Source organism: Penicillium odoratum (assembly GCF_028828045.1).
Source record: "Penicillium odoratum strain IBT 22623 chromosome Unknown utg000006l_segment0_segment0, whole genome shotgun sequence".
NCBI classification, from domain to species: domain Eukaryota; kingdom Fungi; phylum Ascomycota; class Eurotiomycetes; order Eurotiales; family Aspergillaceae; genus Penicillium; species Penicillium odoratum.
Genome location: NW_026643148.1, coordinates 1,490,453 through 1,507,242, shown reverse-complemented (window position 1 = coordinate 1,507,242; position 16,790 = coordinate 1,490,453). Strand labels below are relative to the sequence as shown.

Genomic DNA, 16,790 nt, shown 5'->3' with positions numbered 1-16,790 from the left:
AACGTACTCGGACGCCATACCAGGGATTTTATAGCTTTTCTCGAAACCTAATTAGATGCACAAGAAAAGATCTCGTATGAGATAATAATACATTTGGGAGCTCCAAGGATAATTTAATATACAGATCCAATAATAACACACACTCTGCCTGATACATGATGTGTATGCCTCACTAGAAACCACCTCTCAGCTCGGTCAAGACAGCCTTTTGTCTCTGAGAAGACATGTTCTCAAATCGGTCAACACTCATCACAAATGTACCACGACCAGCAGTCAGACTGCGGAGGTGCTTCAAATACCCAACCATCTCCTTAAGGGGAACCTTCGCAGTAATATTGCGCTGTCTTGAAGTAGGCGCGTGTACTTGAATACCAACAGAAGTTGTCTCGAATGGATCGGCAGGGGCATACACACGTTTCGGGTCAATAGGAGGAAGAGAGTCAGAATCATCTGTAGCGGAAGCCGAGACATCCTCGTCCAGCGAAAGGATGTGCCCACCCCGTGAAGAGGAAATATCGTGAACAACAGAGCCCAGGCTGGCCTCGTCGACGCTTATAATGACATTCATGACCGGTTCCATCATGACAGTCCCGGCGCCAGTCAGGAGGTCTCGCAGAGCAGCAGAAGTGGCCTGGCGAGCGGCAGCAGAGAGTGCGGATGTGGTGGTGTCGCCACCGAAAAGATGCTCCGCTGGGTCAAGGTTGAGTGTGACTCGTGTGTTGTGCATGGGGAATGTAAACTGGGGACCACGTGCAAGCGCTGCCAGAGCACCGTTCTGCATCGCTATACGAAGAGTATTTAGATCCATGCCTGGTGGAAGGAATGGGCTGGTCTCTTCTTCGTTCCTGACGGTCTCTATTTGTAGCCCTGGGGCGCGGATGATAATCTGGTTTCCTTCGATGGTCTCGGCGAGGATGGTATCTTCGTCAGCGGCCTCGGAGACACTTTCTTCATTGCAAGGTTCCACAATTGCCGTGCAGCCTGCTTTGCCTTTACGGCCGGCAATATCTTTCTCAAAGATCTTAGTGATGGGGCTCGAGGCGCCGAGAGTGGATTCTCGGTATCCGATTTCAATGCGGCCCATGGATGCCTTGGCCTTGAGATCATCGATTAGGCGATCACGGGCGATCTCAAGGTGCAATTCGCCCATTCCGCTGAGCAGGGTCTGGCCAGACTCTTCGTCTACACTGACATGCAAGCTGGGGTCTTCTCGCAGCAGAAGCGAAAGGGATTCTTGCATTCGCTTTTCTTCGCTTAGACTGTGCGGTTCCACGCTAGTAAAGAAGACAGGTGGAGGTACGTCGATTGGGCGTAGTTGAAGGGTCGTCAGTGGTTCAGGGGGCGTAGGTTTGTTTCCTGCATATGACAGCAGGGTGTCACCGGTTCGAGCGTGCTTCAGGCCGACCACGACACCGATGTGACCGGCAGGGATGGAGTCCACCTCTACCGCATCGTTGGCGTACATCTTCAGGAGACGAGGAGCACGTTCAGAGAGGTGCAGGTTTGTGTTGAAGAGCAAGCTGTTGCGGTCAAGGGATCCAGAATATACCCGGACGTAGACCAAGACACCGCGCTTGGGGTCATTGACCATTTTGAAAGCCAAGGCACAACTTTGGAGTTTAGAAATGGCGTCTTTGGGATTCATAAGAAGAGCATTCTTCTTCTTTTTCTTGCCCTTGGAAGAAGTGAGCGCTTGCTCGCTCTGCTCCACGATCAGATCACCTGAAAGCAGTCGTCGTAGGCCTCCCTTAACACCTCCAATGCTCACTTCCGGATCTGGTGCCTCTGGAGGGCTGGGGAGAAGATTGACCACAGCATCAAGCAGGGGCTGCACACCCATGTTGCGGAAGCTGGCCCCTGCAAAGAGGGGCACGATTCGACTTGTGGGGTCCAGCACACAGCGGCGGAGACTATCGATTATGTCCATTGAGGGCACTGCCAAATGGTCCTCGTACTCAAAAAACTTCTCCACCATGATCTCATCCTGCTCACTCAATAGTTCAATGAGAGCAATGCGAGCCCGTCGGAGCTCCTCTGCCAGAGCCGGTTCTTCTGCATCCAATTGCTCTAGGTTTAGCATTTTTACCGAGCGACCATCTCCGCCTTCTTTCCACTGCAATCCCTGAAGATTGATAGCGTCTGCCACACCAACAAAAGGCCCATTTCCTCCTTGGAACCAAGGAATATGACATACTGCTGGATAAACAGACAAACGAGAGCTTACTTCTCGCACTGTTCTACCAAATGCTGCACCATCCCGATCCAGCTTATTCACATAAATCACTCGAGGGATTTTATATGTGCTGGCCTGGTTCCAGACCTGCTCTGTCTGTGCCTCAACGCCAGCAACCCCGTCCAAGATACAAACAGCGCCATCTAGGATGCGCAGGGACCGCATGACCTCAAAGGTGAAGTCTGCATGCCCCGGCGTATCAATGAGATTAATAGTATGCGAGTTTGCTGAGCGAGGCATGGATGCATCTTGAGTCCCGGCTTGGCTTTCAGCGCCATCCCCAGGAGGCCAATGGAAGGTAATAGCAGCAGATTGGATCGTGATTCCACGAGCACGCTCCGCAGGCAGGAAATCCGTGACAGTTGAACCCTCGTCCACATCACCAATGCGTCGAGTGAAGCCGCTGTAGAACAGCATGCGCTCGGTGGTTGTGGTCTTGCCAGCATCAATATGGGCAATGATCCCGATATTGCGTGTTCGGTCCAAAAAAGACTCGTCCTGCCATTTTGAATATGAGGTTGAGAAACGTTGCACTTTTGGGATATTCAGCTGTAGACTCTGGGGACAAATGTGGCTCTTCACAGGGTTGAAGTGTGGCCTAAAAAAGCCCATACAACGCACCCCTGATTGAGGAAGGCGTAGTAAAGGAGCTACAACCATAACCCAGGATATTCGCTCTCAATAGTGGGAGAAATATGGGTATATTATGTAGAAATCGTGGAAATGGCCAATGGTTGGATGAAGCTAAAGGGAAAAACGACGGAGCTAAAGGCGGGCTTGGCGTTCCCGATCGTCCATACGTAACTCGCTCCAACCTCTTTCTTTCCTCGGCCTCCATTGTACAAACTCTGGTCACTGACTCGCCCATCTTTGCTTTGTTTTCATTATCGTTTTCAATTGTCATGAACTTTTGCACGTGCAACTGCTCGTCTACTTAAGCTGTCAAAGGTAAGTTACTTGAAGCTAGCCGGATCACTGTGGGGGGATCCCCAGCCATTAATACTGACGCCTACCCACTAGCAGCTCCCGCCCCTTCAATCCCTTTGAAGGCACTCCTTACATCCTTTTACAACCAAGATGGACTACTCGGCTGTCTCTACCGATCCCGACCCTGTCGGCCCCTCGCCCTGGGGCTCTCCGCGCGCTGACCGCAACACATTCCCCGCTTCCAACAACAGCGACGTCCCGTCGTCTCCTTTACCTGGCCAGGAGCGATATTCGGAGGATACAGACGGAAGCCAAGTAGGAGTACCACAATCTCCAGACCTTTCGGCGCAACTTCAGAGTCCTCAATTGGGGGACCCGGACTATGCCGAGGGCCAACCTCCCTTAGAGAGCTCTCAGCAGCATCAGGCCCTCCCCACACGTCATCAGACTGGACTGGGACTGCGTCAAAACTCCCACGCTCCGGCGCCGACATATAAGATTCAAGCCAAGATTACTAGCCTGGAGCGGACAGGCAAGAAAGATCCTATTCTCCGCTTCGATGTCCACGTAGGTCGACTCTCAAATACACAGATGCACTAAACATAGCTGGAGGTCTAATTGTCGTTCATTGTTCTTTACAGACCAATATTCCCAAGTTCCGCACCACCCAGTACCGTGATGTGCGCCGTACGCACGCTGAGTTCGGTAAACTTGCAGACCACTTGATCTCAGCCAACCCGGAAGCTCTAGTCCCCGCTGTGCCACCACCAGTAACCCCAGCCGGAGCAGGTACTGACGAGGATGAATCTCGAGTTAAGGCGTCAATGCAAAGATGGCTCAACACCGTTCTGAGCAATGATATCCTTATTCAGGATGACGAGGTCGTGCTGTTCGTGGAGAGCGATTTTGGCTACAGTCCTGTGGTTCGGATGAAGCAACCGGCTACTGGCGTGCGCCGTAAGATGTTGAAGCAGTTTGCGCCTCCACCAGATGATACCCCTGAGCTCCAATCCGCTCGTCCAATCGTGAAGATGTTTTACTTGGCTTCAATGGACACCAGCCATAAGGTAGACCGAGTTGTGAAGGGCCGTCGCGGTATGCTATTGACTCTATTCTTCATTTTGGGCGCAAGCTAACAATCCTAGGTGTTGGTTTGGCCGAATCCGATTTTGGAGTGAAAATTGGTCAAATGAGCGTGCAAGAGACGCATCCTGGTTTAGCCGCTGCTTACCGTAAGCTGGGCAAGGTTATTCAGACCGTGGGTGACTTCCATGCCGTGCAGGCCACTGCGGAGGCCACGACTCTCGGGGAGCCTTTGAGCTACCACTCCCAAGACGCTTTCATTGTGAAGGAGACCCTGACCAACCGTCACATTTTGCTACGCGAACTTCTCCAGGCTAGACAGACTGCCCAGAGCAAGCGCGCCGCCGCAGACCGATTGAAGGTCAGCTCATCAGTGCGTCCGGATAAGGTTGATGAAGCAATCAATGCTCTCGAGGAGGCACAGAACCACGAGGAATACTTGACTAAGCGCACCCAGCGCGTCACTGGAAATCTGCTCCAAGAAAAGCGCCGCTGGTTCGACCGCACCACCAATGATCTTTTGTTTAGCCTGCGAGAATACACTTTGCGCCAGATCGAAGCAGAGCGCCGGACCTTGGCAACTCTTGAAAGTGTTCGACCCGATGTCCGAGCCATTGATTCGTCCGGCGGTTTGAGTCGGTTGGGTCGTGAATCACACCCCGCACAACGCAGACCTAACATTTCCTCCAGCCAGGGTCCTAAGGGTGATGCCTGGAGCGGTGTTCCCCGCCGCATTGATGGCGCCGGTCGTAGTATGAGCGGTAGTTTCACGGCTCCTACCGGCGAGGAGGAAGGGGACGAAAACACTGAGTCCAGTCAGGGACGTGTGCGTTCTACGAGCAAGGTCGGTTCCATTGCAGAGGACGACGATGATCGACTGGATGCTCGTAACGCCGCCAGCCGGCTGGCCACCAGCACATTCTGATCAGGTTTCCCAGTTACGTTGATTCTGTACATGTAGCCTGAACACGACTTCGTGATTCCCCTTTGCCATTTTATAACTTGAGTCTCCTATTATGTCTTTCCTGACAGGTCTTCGACCTAAATTTATGATTATCAGATACTCCAAACTCTTCCCAATCTCAATTTTTCCTGTCAAACTTTCAAACGTATCTATGATCATGTACCTCGTTCACTTCATATCCAGCCAATACATCCCAAACTCTAGCAGGCCATGTCCTCCAACCTATCCGGTCCATCCTTGATATCTTGCAGCTCCATCTTCCGGAAGTTCATACCACGGTGCCTTGTCCTTGAGAAATATATGTTTAGACGGCGGCGGCACAATGGTTCCGTCATCAAGCGTCCCTGCGACTATCGCTATCTCGTTCGGGTCCGAATCGTAAGACATGCTCAAGTTCGAGCCACAGTGAGGACAGAATGTTCGGAAAGCGATTTCACTTGATTGCCATTTTGTAGGTTCGACTTCCCATTTGAAAGAGCTAATGGGGAAATGCACGAAAGCTTGGTAGGGTGCACCAGCTTGTTTGCGGCATGTTGTACAGTGGCAATTCACCACTCCTGCTGGGGCGACATTGGCTGTGTAACGAATGTAACGGCATGCACAGCTTCCTGATATCATTTTTGAAAAGTGGGGCATGCAAGTAGGTTATGGTGTATTTAAATTCTCATGAATGTCCCGACGGGGTTTACTTGTTGGGCGGGGTTGAGGTTGACATCATGCGGGGTCAAGCTGATGTTATATACTAAGTACCGAAGCTCAAGTAGCTAACGTTGGAGCTAAATGGAGGTCAGTATGTACATGTAGAGTCAGACAAGTACCCGCATGATTTATCAGCATGAACATTCCTTTAAACCTTTTATTGGATATACCTTCATGGTATACCCCCACTTTCGCCCACTTTTGCCCACTTCTGCCCGGTCTTAAGATCCGGCTCGGACCCAAGTTTCTATATTCAGAGTACTAAGTTGATTTCAAAGCATCGGGTTACAATCGAATTCTCTATTCAGTTTACCATTTGGTTCTTCTCTTCTTCTACATCCTAGTTGAATTTCACATCCTCCTATCTACAAATACCACATTAGCACACAACATGGCTCCTCAGGTCTTCATGTAGGTCAATCCAACTCGGGAGCCCTAGCTTTTTATCTGATCAAATCTAGTACTGGTACCACCGGCTACATTGGCGGTGATGGCCTCTACGCCATCAGCAACGCTCACCCCGACTGGGAGCTTTCGGCCTTGGTCCGAAGCAAGGAGAAGGCCGCTGTGCTGTCCAGCAAGTACCCCAAGATCCGTGTTGTTCACGGGGATCTGGACTCCTCTGATATCATCGAGGAAGAGGTTAAGAAGGCTGACATTCTTTTCCGTGAGTCTCATTTTACAACGTGGCTTAGTTTTATAGGTTATTAGTTTCATAGGTCATTGACTTTACTATAGACTTCGCCGATTGCGACCATGTCGCTGCTGCTGAGGCAATTGCCAAAGGCGCCAAGCACCACACCCCCGAACATCCACTCTGGATAATCCACACGTCCGGAACAGGTATCCTAACAGTAGAAGACCAGCGTGCAAAGACATATGGTATCGAGCGTCCCAAGGAATACAATGACTGGGAAGGTGTCAGCGAGCTCGTCAATCTCCCCGAAGACGCATTTCACCGCAACGTGGACACAATCATCATCAACATCGGCAAGGAAAACCCCAGCGTCCACACCGCAGTCGTCTGCCCACCAACAATCTATGGCCAAGGCCGCGGTCCCGTAAACACAAAGAGTCTCCAAGCTTACATGCTAAGCGCAGCTGTTCTCAAGCGCGGAAAGGGATTCTTGGTGGGCAAGGGTGAGAACGTTTGGCACCAGGTCCATATTCAGGATTTGAGCAATGTCTACCTCGCTCTGGGCGATGCGGCTTCAGAGGGTGGCGGTAAGGCTACCTGGAATGAAGAGGGATATTACTTCGCTGAGAATGGGTCGTTTGTCTGGGGTGATATCCAGCGGGCGGTGGCGAAGGCTGCTTTTGATCTGAAGTATATTCAATCTCCTGAGGTTGACTCTGTGGATGGTGAACAGACTACGGAGATCTTGCAGTGGGGTGTTTATGCTTGGGGTTCGAATTCTCGTGGTCATGCTATTCGGGCGAGAAAGCTGTTTGGGTGGGAGCCCAAGCAGCCGAAGCTGATTGACTTGATTCCGGAGATTGTTACAGTTGAAGCCAAAGAACTTGGACTGTGAGGGTCTTTAATATGATACGAGCACTATTATTAGTGATAAAATTTGAGAATGTTAAGGCTTCTGAGCAATCAAAACTCGGTGTGTTTATGTACCTAATTAGCACATGCAATTACCTGGGTAACGAAGTATCCTATGCGAAGTATCCTATGAATGATCTATGATCTCACTATCTCCAGGGCTATGGAAGGTTTCAGTGTTGCCTGAATCTTGATTTTGACTGATAAGATTGATGTGCACGTGTTGGTTATGGAAGTATATAATATGAACATGATTTCCGTAGGCCAGGGTGTTTAAGTGATGAATATTAGTTAATCAAGGTTATTGCCTGTTTTTGAAAATAGTCAGTTCGACGGGGCTTCCTGTGTATTCATAGAAACTTTATATATATAATTATTAAAGTAAAAAGACTTCCTTTGTAGGAGAGTCCAACATCAATGTTCTGTGCAGTGAATGCTCCAAGTAAATATGGACACCTCAGGCATGGAATCCACTCCTTCTTTGCTCCGAGCTTTATCGACTTTCATCTTCATCGCCCTCCGCGTCGCGCACCCCATCTAACAGCTCCTAGATCAGACTTTTTACCGGTATGATATTCTAATTACTTTTCTACATCTCCCTGCTATCCTTTTTCTCCCTCAATTGCTGATCATTCTGTGACGCTCTTAAAGATTCTACCTAATGAGCTGCAACCTCTCGACATCTCAACCGACCGCCTCTGCCCTCTGCGTCTAACCCTGCCATCCACTCACCATGGCACCTGGGCAGGGAGGCAAGAGAAAGCGCAGTGAAAGAACTTGGTCAAGTGACTCTCCCAATAACGAAGGCCCGCGTCCCTCACCTCATCGACCCGGTGCGCTCAACATGGCAGGACAGAATCAGTCGAGTCCATTCCGGGACCAGCAAGACGGGCGCGACCGGTCTCGACGACAATCTAACCGTGGACCTGGTGGTCGAAACAATTCCCACCGCCAGTCCTACGACAGTCAGAATTTTTCGAATTCGCAACAGAGGGAGCCCAGCGCAATGTCTCCTCCCCCGCCAGCTCAACCCAAGGATACCTTAGAGACTCCACAGGCCAATGGCGAGCCTACAGGCTCTCAGCACACGCCATCGCCTGCTCCCAATACCCCCATTTTGCAGTCACAACCACGACCTACATCCCGATCGGGCTCCGAGGCCACCGTCAGCCGCCCCACCGGCCCGCCTCCTCCCTACGATTACGAGTACGTCACAGATAGCGCTGTCCAAGAGTGGTCTTCAGGAGGGAAGCAAAAAGTGGTGGACGAAGGAATCGCGGCGCGAACGCAGCAGGATTTGTCGACCCTAGCATCGATCTACCAGGAGCTTATCCGATCTGCGATTTACGGCCGCCTCTCCCCGTTGGAAGCCGGTTCCACAGTCAGGACTATCATCGGAGAGAAAGCTGCATCGCAGGATGTGGACATGGAAGCCGAGGGCTACGAATCGTCTCAGTTTGACTCGAGCTCTCTATTCCTCGACACACTTTCTATCGTTACAGATGCCGACACCTCTAACCCTGCCCTCAAGCCTCTCGTTTTCGCGACCTCAATATCTCCAGATCTCATGCGCCTTCAGCTTGAAACACCACTGTTGCAGTCCTTGGGATTGGTTCGCGAGACCTTTGCGCGCATGGGTATTCGCAAGCAGACCAACTTGCTTTACCGACAGTCGAACTACAACCTCCTGCGTGAAGAGTCTGAGGGTTATTCGAAGCTTCTCACTGAGCTTTTTACAACAAGCGAAAATGAGCCCCCATCCAGCGAAGTGGTTGAAGATACCTTCGAAAGGGTGAAGGCTATGATCGGAGCCTTTGATATGGATGTCGGTCGAGTTCTGGATGTGACTTTGGATGTCTTTGCTGCCGTTCTTGTCAAACAGTACCGCTTCTTTGTCAAGTTGCTCCGCGCCAGTTCCTGGTGGCCAAAAGAGGACCCACTTTACTCAGTGGAAGGAAGCCAACGTGCCTCGGGACTACCGACTTGGGCTCTCCCCGGATCGTCTGGGTGGGTCACCACTGAAGAAGAGCGGATTGAAACCTTGCGAGCGAACGAGCAGCGTGATCGAGCCTTTTGGGATCGCGTGCGCCAGGTCGGAATCCAAGCTTTCTTTGAGCTTGGTCGCAAGCCGCTTACTGAGGAGGAGAAAGAGACGATACTTCTGGACGTCAACTGCCTCCCTGAAGAGGAAGAAGCAACAAAGGCCTGGATCCAGGAGACGGGAACACTACCGCCGAAGGGTAATCGAGTCGCTGCCTCCCTTCTTGGATTTAAGCTGCGATTCTACTCTTCTACAGCTCGGACGAAGCTCGATGTCTTGCCTAACAATCTCATCTTTCTGGCTGCGCTGCTGATCAAAGTAGGATTCATCTCGCTTCGCGATCTATATGCTCATCTCTGGAGACCCGATGAATCTATGGGTGCCCTACAGACAGAGAAAATGGCGGAGAAGGCGGAGCGGGAGAAAGCCGCACGACCTGGAGGTGGAGTCAATGCTCTCATGATGGCTGGCGCTTTATCAGACGACACACTTCCCCCACCCCGTATTCGTGACTCGGAAACGCGAGTGGCCACCCCGTCTAAGGATCAAGACGACAAGCAATCCACCAAAACTGAAACCGACCTTCCAGAGCCATCGGACCAAAAAATATTACTCTTGAAGAGTCTTTTGGCCATTGGCGCCATTCCCGAGGCCCTATTCATCATGAGCAAATTTCCATGGCTGATGGACGGCTTCACCGAACTTCCAAAATTCATCCATCGCATTCTCCACCATAGCATCAGCAAGGTCTACGCTCCTCTTCGTCCTATGAAAACTTCGGACGATTTCCCTGGATCACAACAGATTTTGAGCACCGACCAGTCCGGTGTTGCCAAGGGCAACCTTCGACTTGTGAAACCTCCACCACGACGAACTCTCCGATGGGCTCAGTTAGATGAGGCAGATACCGCCGATGGCACCGACTACCGCTTTTACTGGGATGACTGGGCAGATAATATTCCAATCTGTCAATCAGTTGACGACGTGTTTGCTCTTTGTTCCTCATTCCTTAATATATCCGGCCACAAGATTGGACAAGATACAGCCTTGTTGGCGAAGTTCGCTCGCATCGGTAGACACAGTCTGAAAACTGATAGCTCAGAAGAGAACAAAACTCGCTGGCGAGACCTGTGCAAGCGCCTCCTGCTGCCTTCTGTCAGTTTGACCAAGCAGAACCCTGGCGTCGTGAACGAGGTGTTTGATCTCATCAGTCTCTTCCCCCGCGATGTTCGGTACAATATGTACGCCGAGTGGTATTCAGGCCAGACGTCCAGACTGCCTGATATCAAATCTGCCTTTGATCAAGCAAGGGCTGAGACCAAGGACGTTCTCAAACGATTGAGCAAAACTAACGTCAAGCCTATGGCCCGTGCACTTGCCAAGATCGCCTATGCCAACCCGGGCATTGTCATTAATGTGGCCATTAGCCAGATTGAGTCCTATGAGAACCTTATTGAGGTTGTGGTCGAGTGCGCTCGTTATTTCACCAATCTGGGCTACGACATCCTGACCTGGTCACTGATCAACTCTCTTGGTCAAAAGGGAAGAAGTCGTGTTCAAGATGGTGGTTTGCTCACGAGCCGCTGGCTGAATGCCCTGGCTACCTTTGCTGGCCGAACCTATAAGCGATATTCAGTAATGGAACCGAGCCCGCTTCTTCAGTATGTCGTGGAGCAGCTGCGCCAAAACAACTCCACGGACCTCATTGTTCTGGAACAGTTGATCAGTTCGATGGCTGGTATCATCTCCGACACCAACTTCAATGACAACCAAATCCAAGCTATGGCAGGTGGTGAACTACTCCAATCGCAGACAATTCTGCAGCTGCTCGATAAGCGGCACGAATCGAAGACTACCTCCAAGCGTCTGATTCATTCATTGACCCATACCCGCCTTGCCGGCCAACTCTTGGTCGCAATCGCCCAGGAACGTCTCACATGTGTATACAAAGAAACATCATCCGAGCTCAAGTTACTTGGAAATATTTTCGACGAGATCCATCGTATCCTTACACAGTACCTGGATCTTCTGCGCAGCAACTTGTCGATAGATGAGTTTGACTCGTTTGTTCCCGACCTCGCCTCGCTTGTCAAAGAGTTCGGCATTCAACCCGAAATTGCCTTTTGGATTCGACGGGTCAGTGTCTCCAAGAAGATTGCTGATTTCGAACACTCGAAACAGGAGGCGGAGCCTTCCATTAAAGATTCTACTGAAGACGTGAAGATGGACAATGTCGATGACGGAGAGGCGGCAGCTACATCAGATGAAGCTTCTGCGGAATCTGGCATGGATGTTGACAAAGATACGTCTCTCTCGGTTGCCCCGGGCCCGTTGTCTGCAAACCCTGTGATGCAAGATTTGATCGAAAATGTCAAGTCTGTCATGCCTGCCGAGACATGGGAAATTGTGGGACCGCATTTCTACGCAACTTTCTGGCAACTTTCTCTCTACGACGTCCATATCCCTGGAAGATCTTACGAGGATGAGATTGATCGACTGAAGCGCCGAGTGGTGATGATCAACAATGATCGCTCTGATATCAGCATGGCTGGCACAAGGCGAAAGGAGCAAGAAAAGAAGCAGATCACCCAACTTCAAGATCGGATACTTGACGAGAACAAGAAACATCTGAAGGCGTATGATCAGACTAGGAGAAGACTGCAGAAAGAGAAAGACCGCTGGTTCGCTGGTATGCGTTTGAAGCATGATGCACTGAACGTCGCTCTTCTAGAGCAATGCTTTATTCCCCGCTTGCTCCTGTCGCCACTTGACGCCTTCTTCTCTTTCAAAATGCTGAAGTTCCTTCACGGCTCTGGGACTCCCAATTTCCGAACTGTCGGTCTGATTGACCAGCTTTTCCGTGAACAACGTTTGACAGCGCTCATCTTCCTCTGTACTTCAAATGAGGCCGACAACCTGGGACGATTCCTGAACGAGATACTGCGTGATCTGGGTCGTTGGCACGCCGACAAGGCTGTATACGAGAAGGAGGCATTCGGTGCCAAGCGGGACCTTCCTGGCTTTGCCAAAAACGTGGATCCCGAAGGCGTTCCCACAATGTTCTTGGAGTTTGAGGACTTCCGACGTTTGTTGTACAAGTGGCATCGTCTGTTTTCCAACGCGCTAAAGACTTGTCTCAATGGAGGGGAATACATGCACATTCGCAATGCGATTAGCGTTCTCAAGGCTGTTGTCCTCCATTTCCCGGCTGTCAACTGGATTGGCCGCGACATGTTGAATTGCGTGAACACCCTGAGCAAGAACGACGAAAGAGATGATGTCAAGATCCCTGCCGCCTCACTGATTGGTGATCTCAATCGACGGGAGAAGAAGTGGATGCTCCCACAGGAATTTAACCTTGTGAAGACCCAGCCGGGTGATCCTGGACAACCGAAGTCTGGTTCTCAGCCGCCTGGAGGCCCGTCACAATCCTCTACCCCAACTCATCTGAATGCCTCGGCTCCTGAATTCCAGCCAATGGCCCAAGAGTAAGTCATGCCATTAATCCGACCCACGGCCCAGCAACTGACGCAAACACTAGTTCAACTGATCTAAAGCAAGATCCATCTGGTAAGACTGAGGTTGAGGATGGCGAGATTGAGGATGCGAAGATGGCGGAGTCTGCTTCGATTAGTCGGGCCGATATCACGCGGAAACGCGAAGAGGCATTCAAAGCTGAGAGTACTCATGACTCAACCACCAGCTCTGGAGCCATGGATATAAGCGGGGATTCGACTGCGATTGATCATTCATCGTCGGACAAACGCGGCCAGGAACCACCATCCCGGCCTCGGCCAAGCTCTCGAGCTCCAGATTCAGGACGCATGGCGGATGCTCCGAAACGCCCAGAGCCCGAGCGCATCAATCCACGCCAGCAAGCCCATCGTCCGCGGCTTACCGATGTCAGATTGCCCGCACGTCCTGAACCCGCCGACGGTCGACAAGACAGACATTCTGACTTCAATCCACGTACTCGTCATGGCCCCGAGCCGGCCCGTTCGTTCGACGGGCCAGGAGATCTCAGAGGCCACGGACGTCCCTCAGATCGTGATCGCGAGTTCCCAATGAGACCCCCACCAGACGATCCCCGAGGCCCACCGTACCGCGACGGTCGTTTGCCGCGAGAGTCAGAATGGCCCATGGATCGCCAAGGACGCATGCGTTCGTCCGATTCATTCCATGGCCCCGAACCACCTGTTCGTCCTGAGCTCATGCCAGATTACCCCGACCGGCCTGCCAACGGTCCCCGTCGTGGCGAGCCAGCTCGATCAGACAAGGATGACCGACGGCCCTATCCACCACGCGGTCCGTCACCTCCACGAACCGACCTGCCCAACCGGCCTGAGCGATTCCCCAATGATCGTCGCTCTGGAAGCTTTAACCAGCAACCTCCTCCTCCCCGCCATGACGATCTTCCACGAGGGCCACGCAGCGATCGTATTGCTGGTGAATCAAGAGACCAGACAGCCGGTCCCGATATGGACCACGGTCGATTGCAACCTCCGAATGATATTCCTTCTGGACCGAGTCGTGGCAGACGAGGTGGCCGCAATGCCTCTGGTGCACAGCCTCCTCAAACCTCCAGTAATGCTAAAATGCCTATCCCCGACAACCAACCGCCGACAGGCCCTGGCCGACAAGGCGGTCGTACAGGCCATCCTCAGACTCCTGTCACACAACCACCATCTTCTGACCGAGGCGAGGTTGCCGGAATTCACCCTGATCGACTTAATCTTTTCGCAGGGCCTCCCCAACCGGCACTCAATTCAGCTATGACACCCCCCTCGGGTCCTCGTAGCGGGATCGGTGGACAATCTGGCCCTCGCGGGTCTGGCAACGACCGCGGACGAGGCGACAAACGATTTGCTGGCATCAGTAGCATGCTTGCGCAGCAGCAGCAGTCTACTGCCCCGGCTGATATCCCGGCTGCTACCCCACCTGCTCGTGCCCGTGGCTCGAACAGACAATCGAATGTAACAAACCCGTCTCCTCAGACTTCGAACCGTCCTCCCACTGGCCCAGCTGCATCTGGGGATGACAATATCTCCCGCGGCGGCGGTGGCCGAGGTGGTGACCTGATTGATGACGCCCCTGCGACTGAAGCTCGCCGTTCGGGACGTGATCGTGATCGTGAGAGTCACCGTGAAGGTCGCGATCGTCGCGGTGAAGATTCAACAAACAGTGGTAACAGCCGCCGTGAAGAACGCCGTGACCGTGACCGCAACCGACGCAATGATGCTGATGCTGGTACTGGTACTGGTCGAGAAGAGAAGGACCGTGAGCGTGACCGTCATACCGAATCTCGCGAGTCCATGCGTCGCAATCCTAGCTCACGCGAAGAGGCCCGACGTCGAGACCGCCGTGAGCGGGATGATGGCCCATCAGAGACTGGCCCTGCCCCTACATCTAGTGCCAACGCCAACGCCAACAACGAAAATGAGGGCCGTGTTCGTCCTTCTTCGGCAATGGGCGCACCACCGCCACCGCCGCCTCCACCTCCCCCGCCTCCGTTACCTGTGGATGATAATCAACGTCGCTGGGGCTCTGGCGGAGACCGCGGTAATCGATCTGAGAATCGTGATCGGGAACGAGAGCGCCGAGGTGACCGCGGCCGGGACCGTGACCGCCGGGAGAGTGGCACCGGTTCAAGCCATCGCAAGCGTCGGAATCCTGACGAGAATGCAAATGCGGGTGGTGCTGATGGAGGTCAGCGTGGCCCACGCTCAGGGAATGACAATAAGCGTCCCCGTCGTGGACAGTGAGTGTCATCTAGTGAAGTTCACATGAAAGGCGATGTGATACTTGCAGGTTCTACAATAGCTCTTTTCTACGATTCCCCTTTTTTCTCCTTTGCTCGTTTTCTCTTTACTCTTGCTCTACAAGTTGCATCTTGGCCGGTGTTTAGGAACCACATCCACTCTGTACTTTTTTTCTATGTGACCCAATATCAAAATCAAATGAAGATATTTTCCGATAATCAATATGATTCTACCCAATCTTTCAATGTAGTCGGGTCGTACCTAGGCAACGAAATTCCTAAATCATCCCTTGACTTTCTTCTCTCGGCGGGTATCTACACCTACTCTGCTTTAAAATGCAACAAAATACGTACCAGTTCCAAGGATTCTATTTTGTGCAATGGGGATATCTAGAAACTTGATATCATAAGATTTGAATAGTTTGAGACGGCTACCCATGTGGAACACCTCGATAAGTGAGACATTGGATCTAGATAGGAATATTGCACATGTGACACCTTATCGACACACTGAATTTGCATGCAGATGCGCTCATATGGGTGTTCGTTTGATAATGTGACAGATTACGACATTACAAGTAAGCCAATTAAAGGCAAACTATTAAATATCTTCATCGATTACAGCACCATGAGCCTCAAAGCGTCAACACTAGGATTTATATCATTTCATATAAGACATCTTCAAATAAGCAACTGTCCTTTATTAGGCAGCATTATTCTGCACTATAAAAGCGTTTCCCTTGCTTTCTTTCCTTTCTTCTTTTCCTGACATTCCCTTTTCGACATATATATCTTCTATCTTCTCTGACCCCTTAAGGAATCATTACCTATGACAATTTGATGCTGTATGTTTCCTTTTGCTGGATTCTCGTCAAACCAGCCTAAATGAGTCGAGCTCATCTGGCATCTAGGAGAACTCAAGAAACTTGAAATCAAAGTGAGCTCCCATCTTTCAATTGATGTGGACCTCGTGAAACATCTGTGCAAGTCAACGCCCTTCTGCTATCGACGAATCTCTTGACGCTTAACTGTTCCCAACATTCAAAATTCACCACGACCTTCCAAGGTTTGGGGGGAGATCCCTTGGGTCAAAACGTGAGAACCCTCACTTTCGCCTTGATCTCCACCCCAGTGAAATCCCGCGCGTAGGTTCAAGCTTTCTGGGCAATCAAGTCCAGAGGAAAACACAGTCAAGGCTAGAGAGCCTGCGCAAGTACCGTTGGATCTCTTTATCATTGAGCTTTCCAGGTAAATAATTGAACCGACACAGACTTCTGCAAGAAGGTTTAGGAAAGGATCACTTAAAAAATCCTCATGACATCCTCTCCATTTTTGGGTTCCATGCCAAAATGTAAGCTGGATGCAGCGCTGCAAAACAGCCGACCTGCGAAGCGGCACTGCGGGACAGGGGCTTTAATAGCCCGGGCTTGAATGATGCCCAGAGGCTTCTGCCGCGCGGCCAATACATTCATGGCTTGGTAAGTAGTCATATATCGTATCTTTAAAGACAGGCCTGCACTTCTGCTCCACCATCAT

General features: G+C 51.4%; 5 protein-coding genes across 5 annotated transcripts; 3 read left to right on the top strand and 2 right to left on the bottom strand.

Annotated features, from left to right (window-relative positions):
• Positions 1-172: 172 nt before the first annotated feature.
• On the bottom strand, positions 173-2,893 carry N7520_009014 (mitochondrial elongation factor MEF2; the record flags this gene model as incomplete). Its single annotated transcript, XM_057142948.1, has 1 exon — positions 173-2,893. The coding sequence occupies one exon, from the start codon at positions 2,891-2,893 to the stop codon at positions 173-175; it is 2,721 nt and encodes a 906-aa protein (XP_056992236.1).
• Positions 2,894-3,310: 417 nt separating this feature from the next.
• N7520_009013 (retromer subunit VPS17) lies at positions 3,311-5,168 on the top strand (the record flags this gene model as incomplete). Its single annotated transcript, XM_057142947.1, has 3 exons — positions 3,311-3,727; positions 3,802-4,255; positions 4,306-5,168. The coding sequence occupies 3 exons, from the start codon at positions 3,311-3,313 to the stop codon at positions 5,166-5,168; spliced, it is 1,734 nt and encodes a 577-aa protein (XP_056992235.1).
• Positions 5,169-5,429: 261 nt separating this feature from the next.
• Positions 5,430-5,825, bottom strand: N7520_009012 (GFA family protein; the record flags this gene model as incomplete). The annotated part of the gene is made up of 1 exon (XM_057142946.1): positions 5,430-5,825. One exon carries the CDS (start codon positions 5,823-5,825, stop codon positions 5,430-5,432), a length of 396 nt encoding a protein of 131 aa, XP_056992234.1.
• A 472-nt stretch (positions 5,826-6,297) lies between these two features.
• On the top strand, positions 6,298-7,438 carry N7520_009011 (putative nucleoside-diphosphate-sugar epimerase; the record flags this gene model as incomplete). The annotated part of the gene is made up of 3 exons (XM_057142945.1): positions 6,298-6,317; positions 6,368-6,573; positions 6,645-7,438. The coding sequence occupies 3 exons, from the start codon at positions 6,298-6,300 to the stop codon at positions 7,436-7,438; spliced, it is 1,020 nt and encodes a 339-aa protein (XP_056992233.1).
• A 750-nt stretch (positions 7,439-8,188) lies between these two features.
• Positions 8,189-15,258, top strand: N7520_009010 (putative THO complex component (Rlr1); the record flags this gene model as incomplete). The annotated part of the gene is made up of 2 exons (XM_057142944.1): positions 8,189-12,984; positions 13,038-15,258. 2 exons carry the CDS (start codon positions 8,189-8,191, stop codon positions 15,256-15,258), a joined length of 7,017 nt encoding a protein of 2,338 aa, XP_056992232.1.
• Between the last annotated feature and the right edge of the window lie 1,532 nt (positions 15,259-16,790).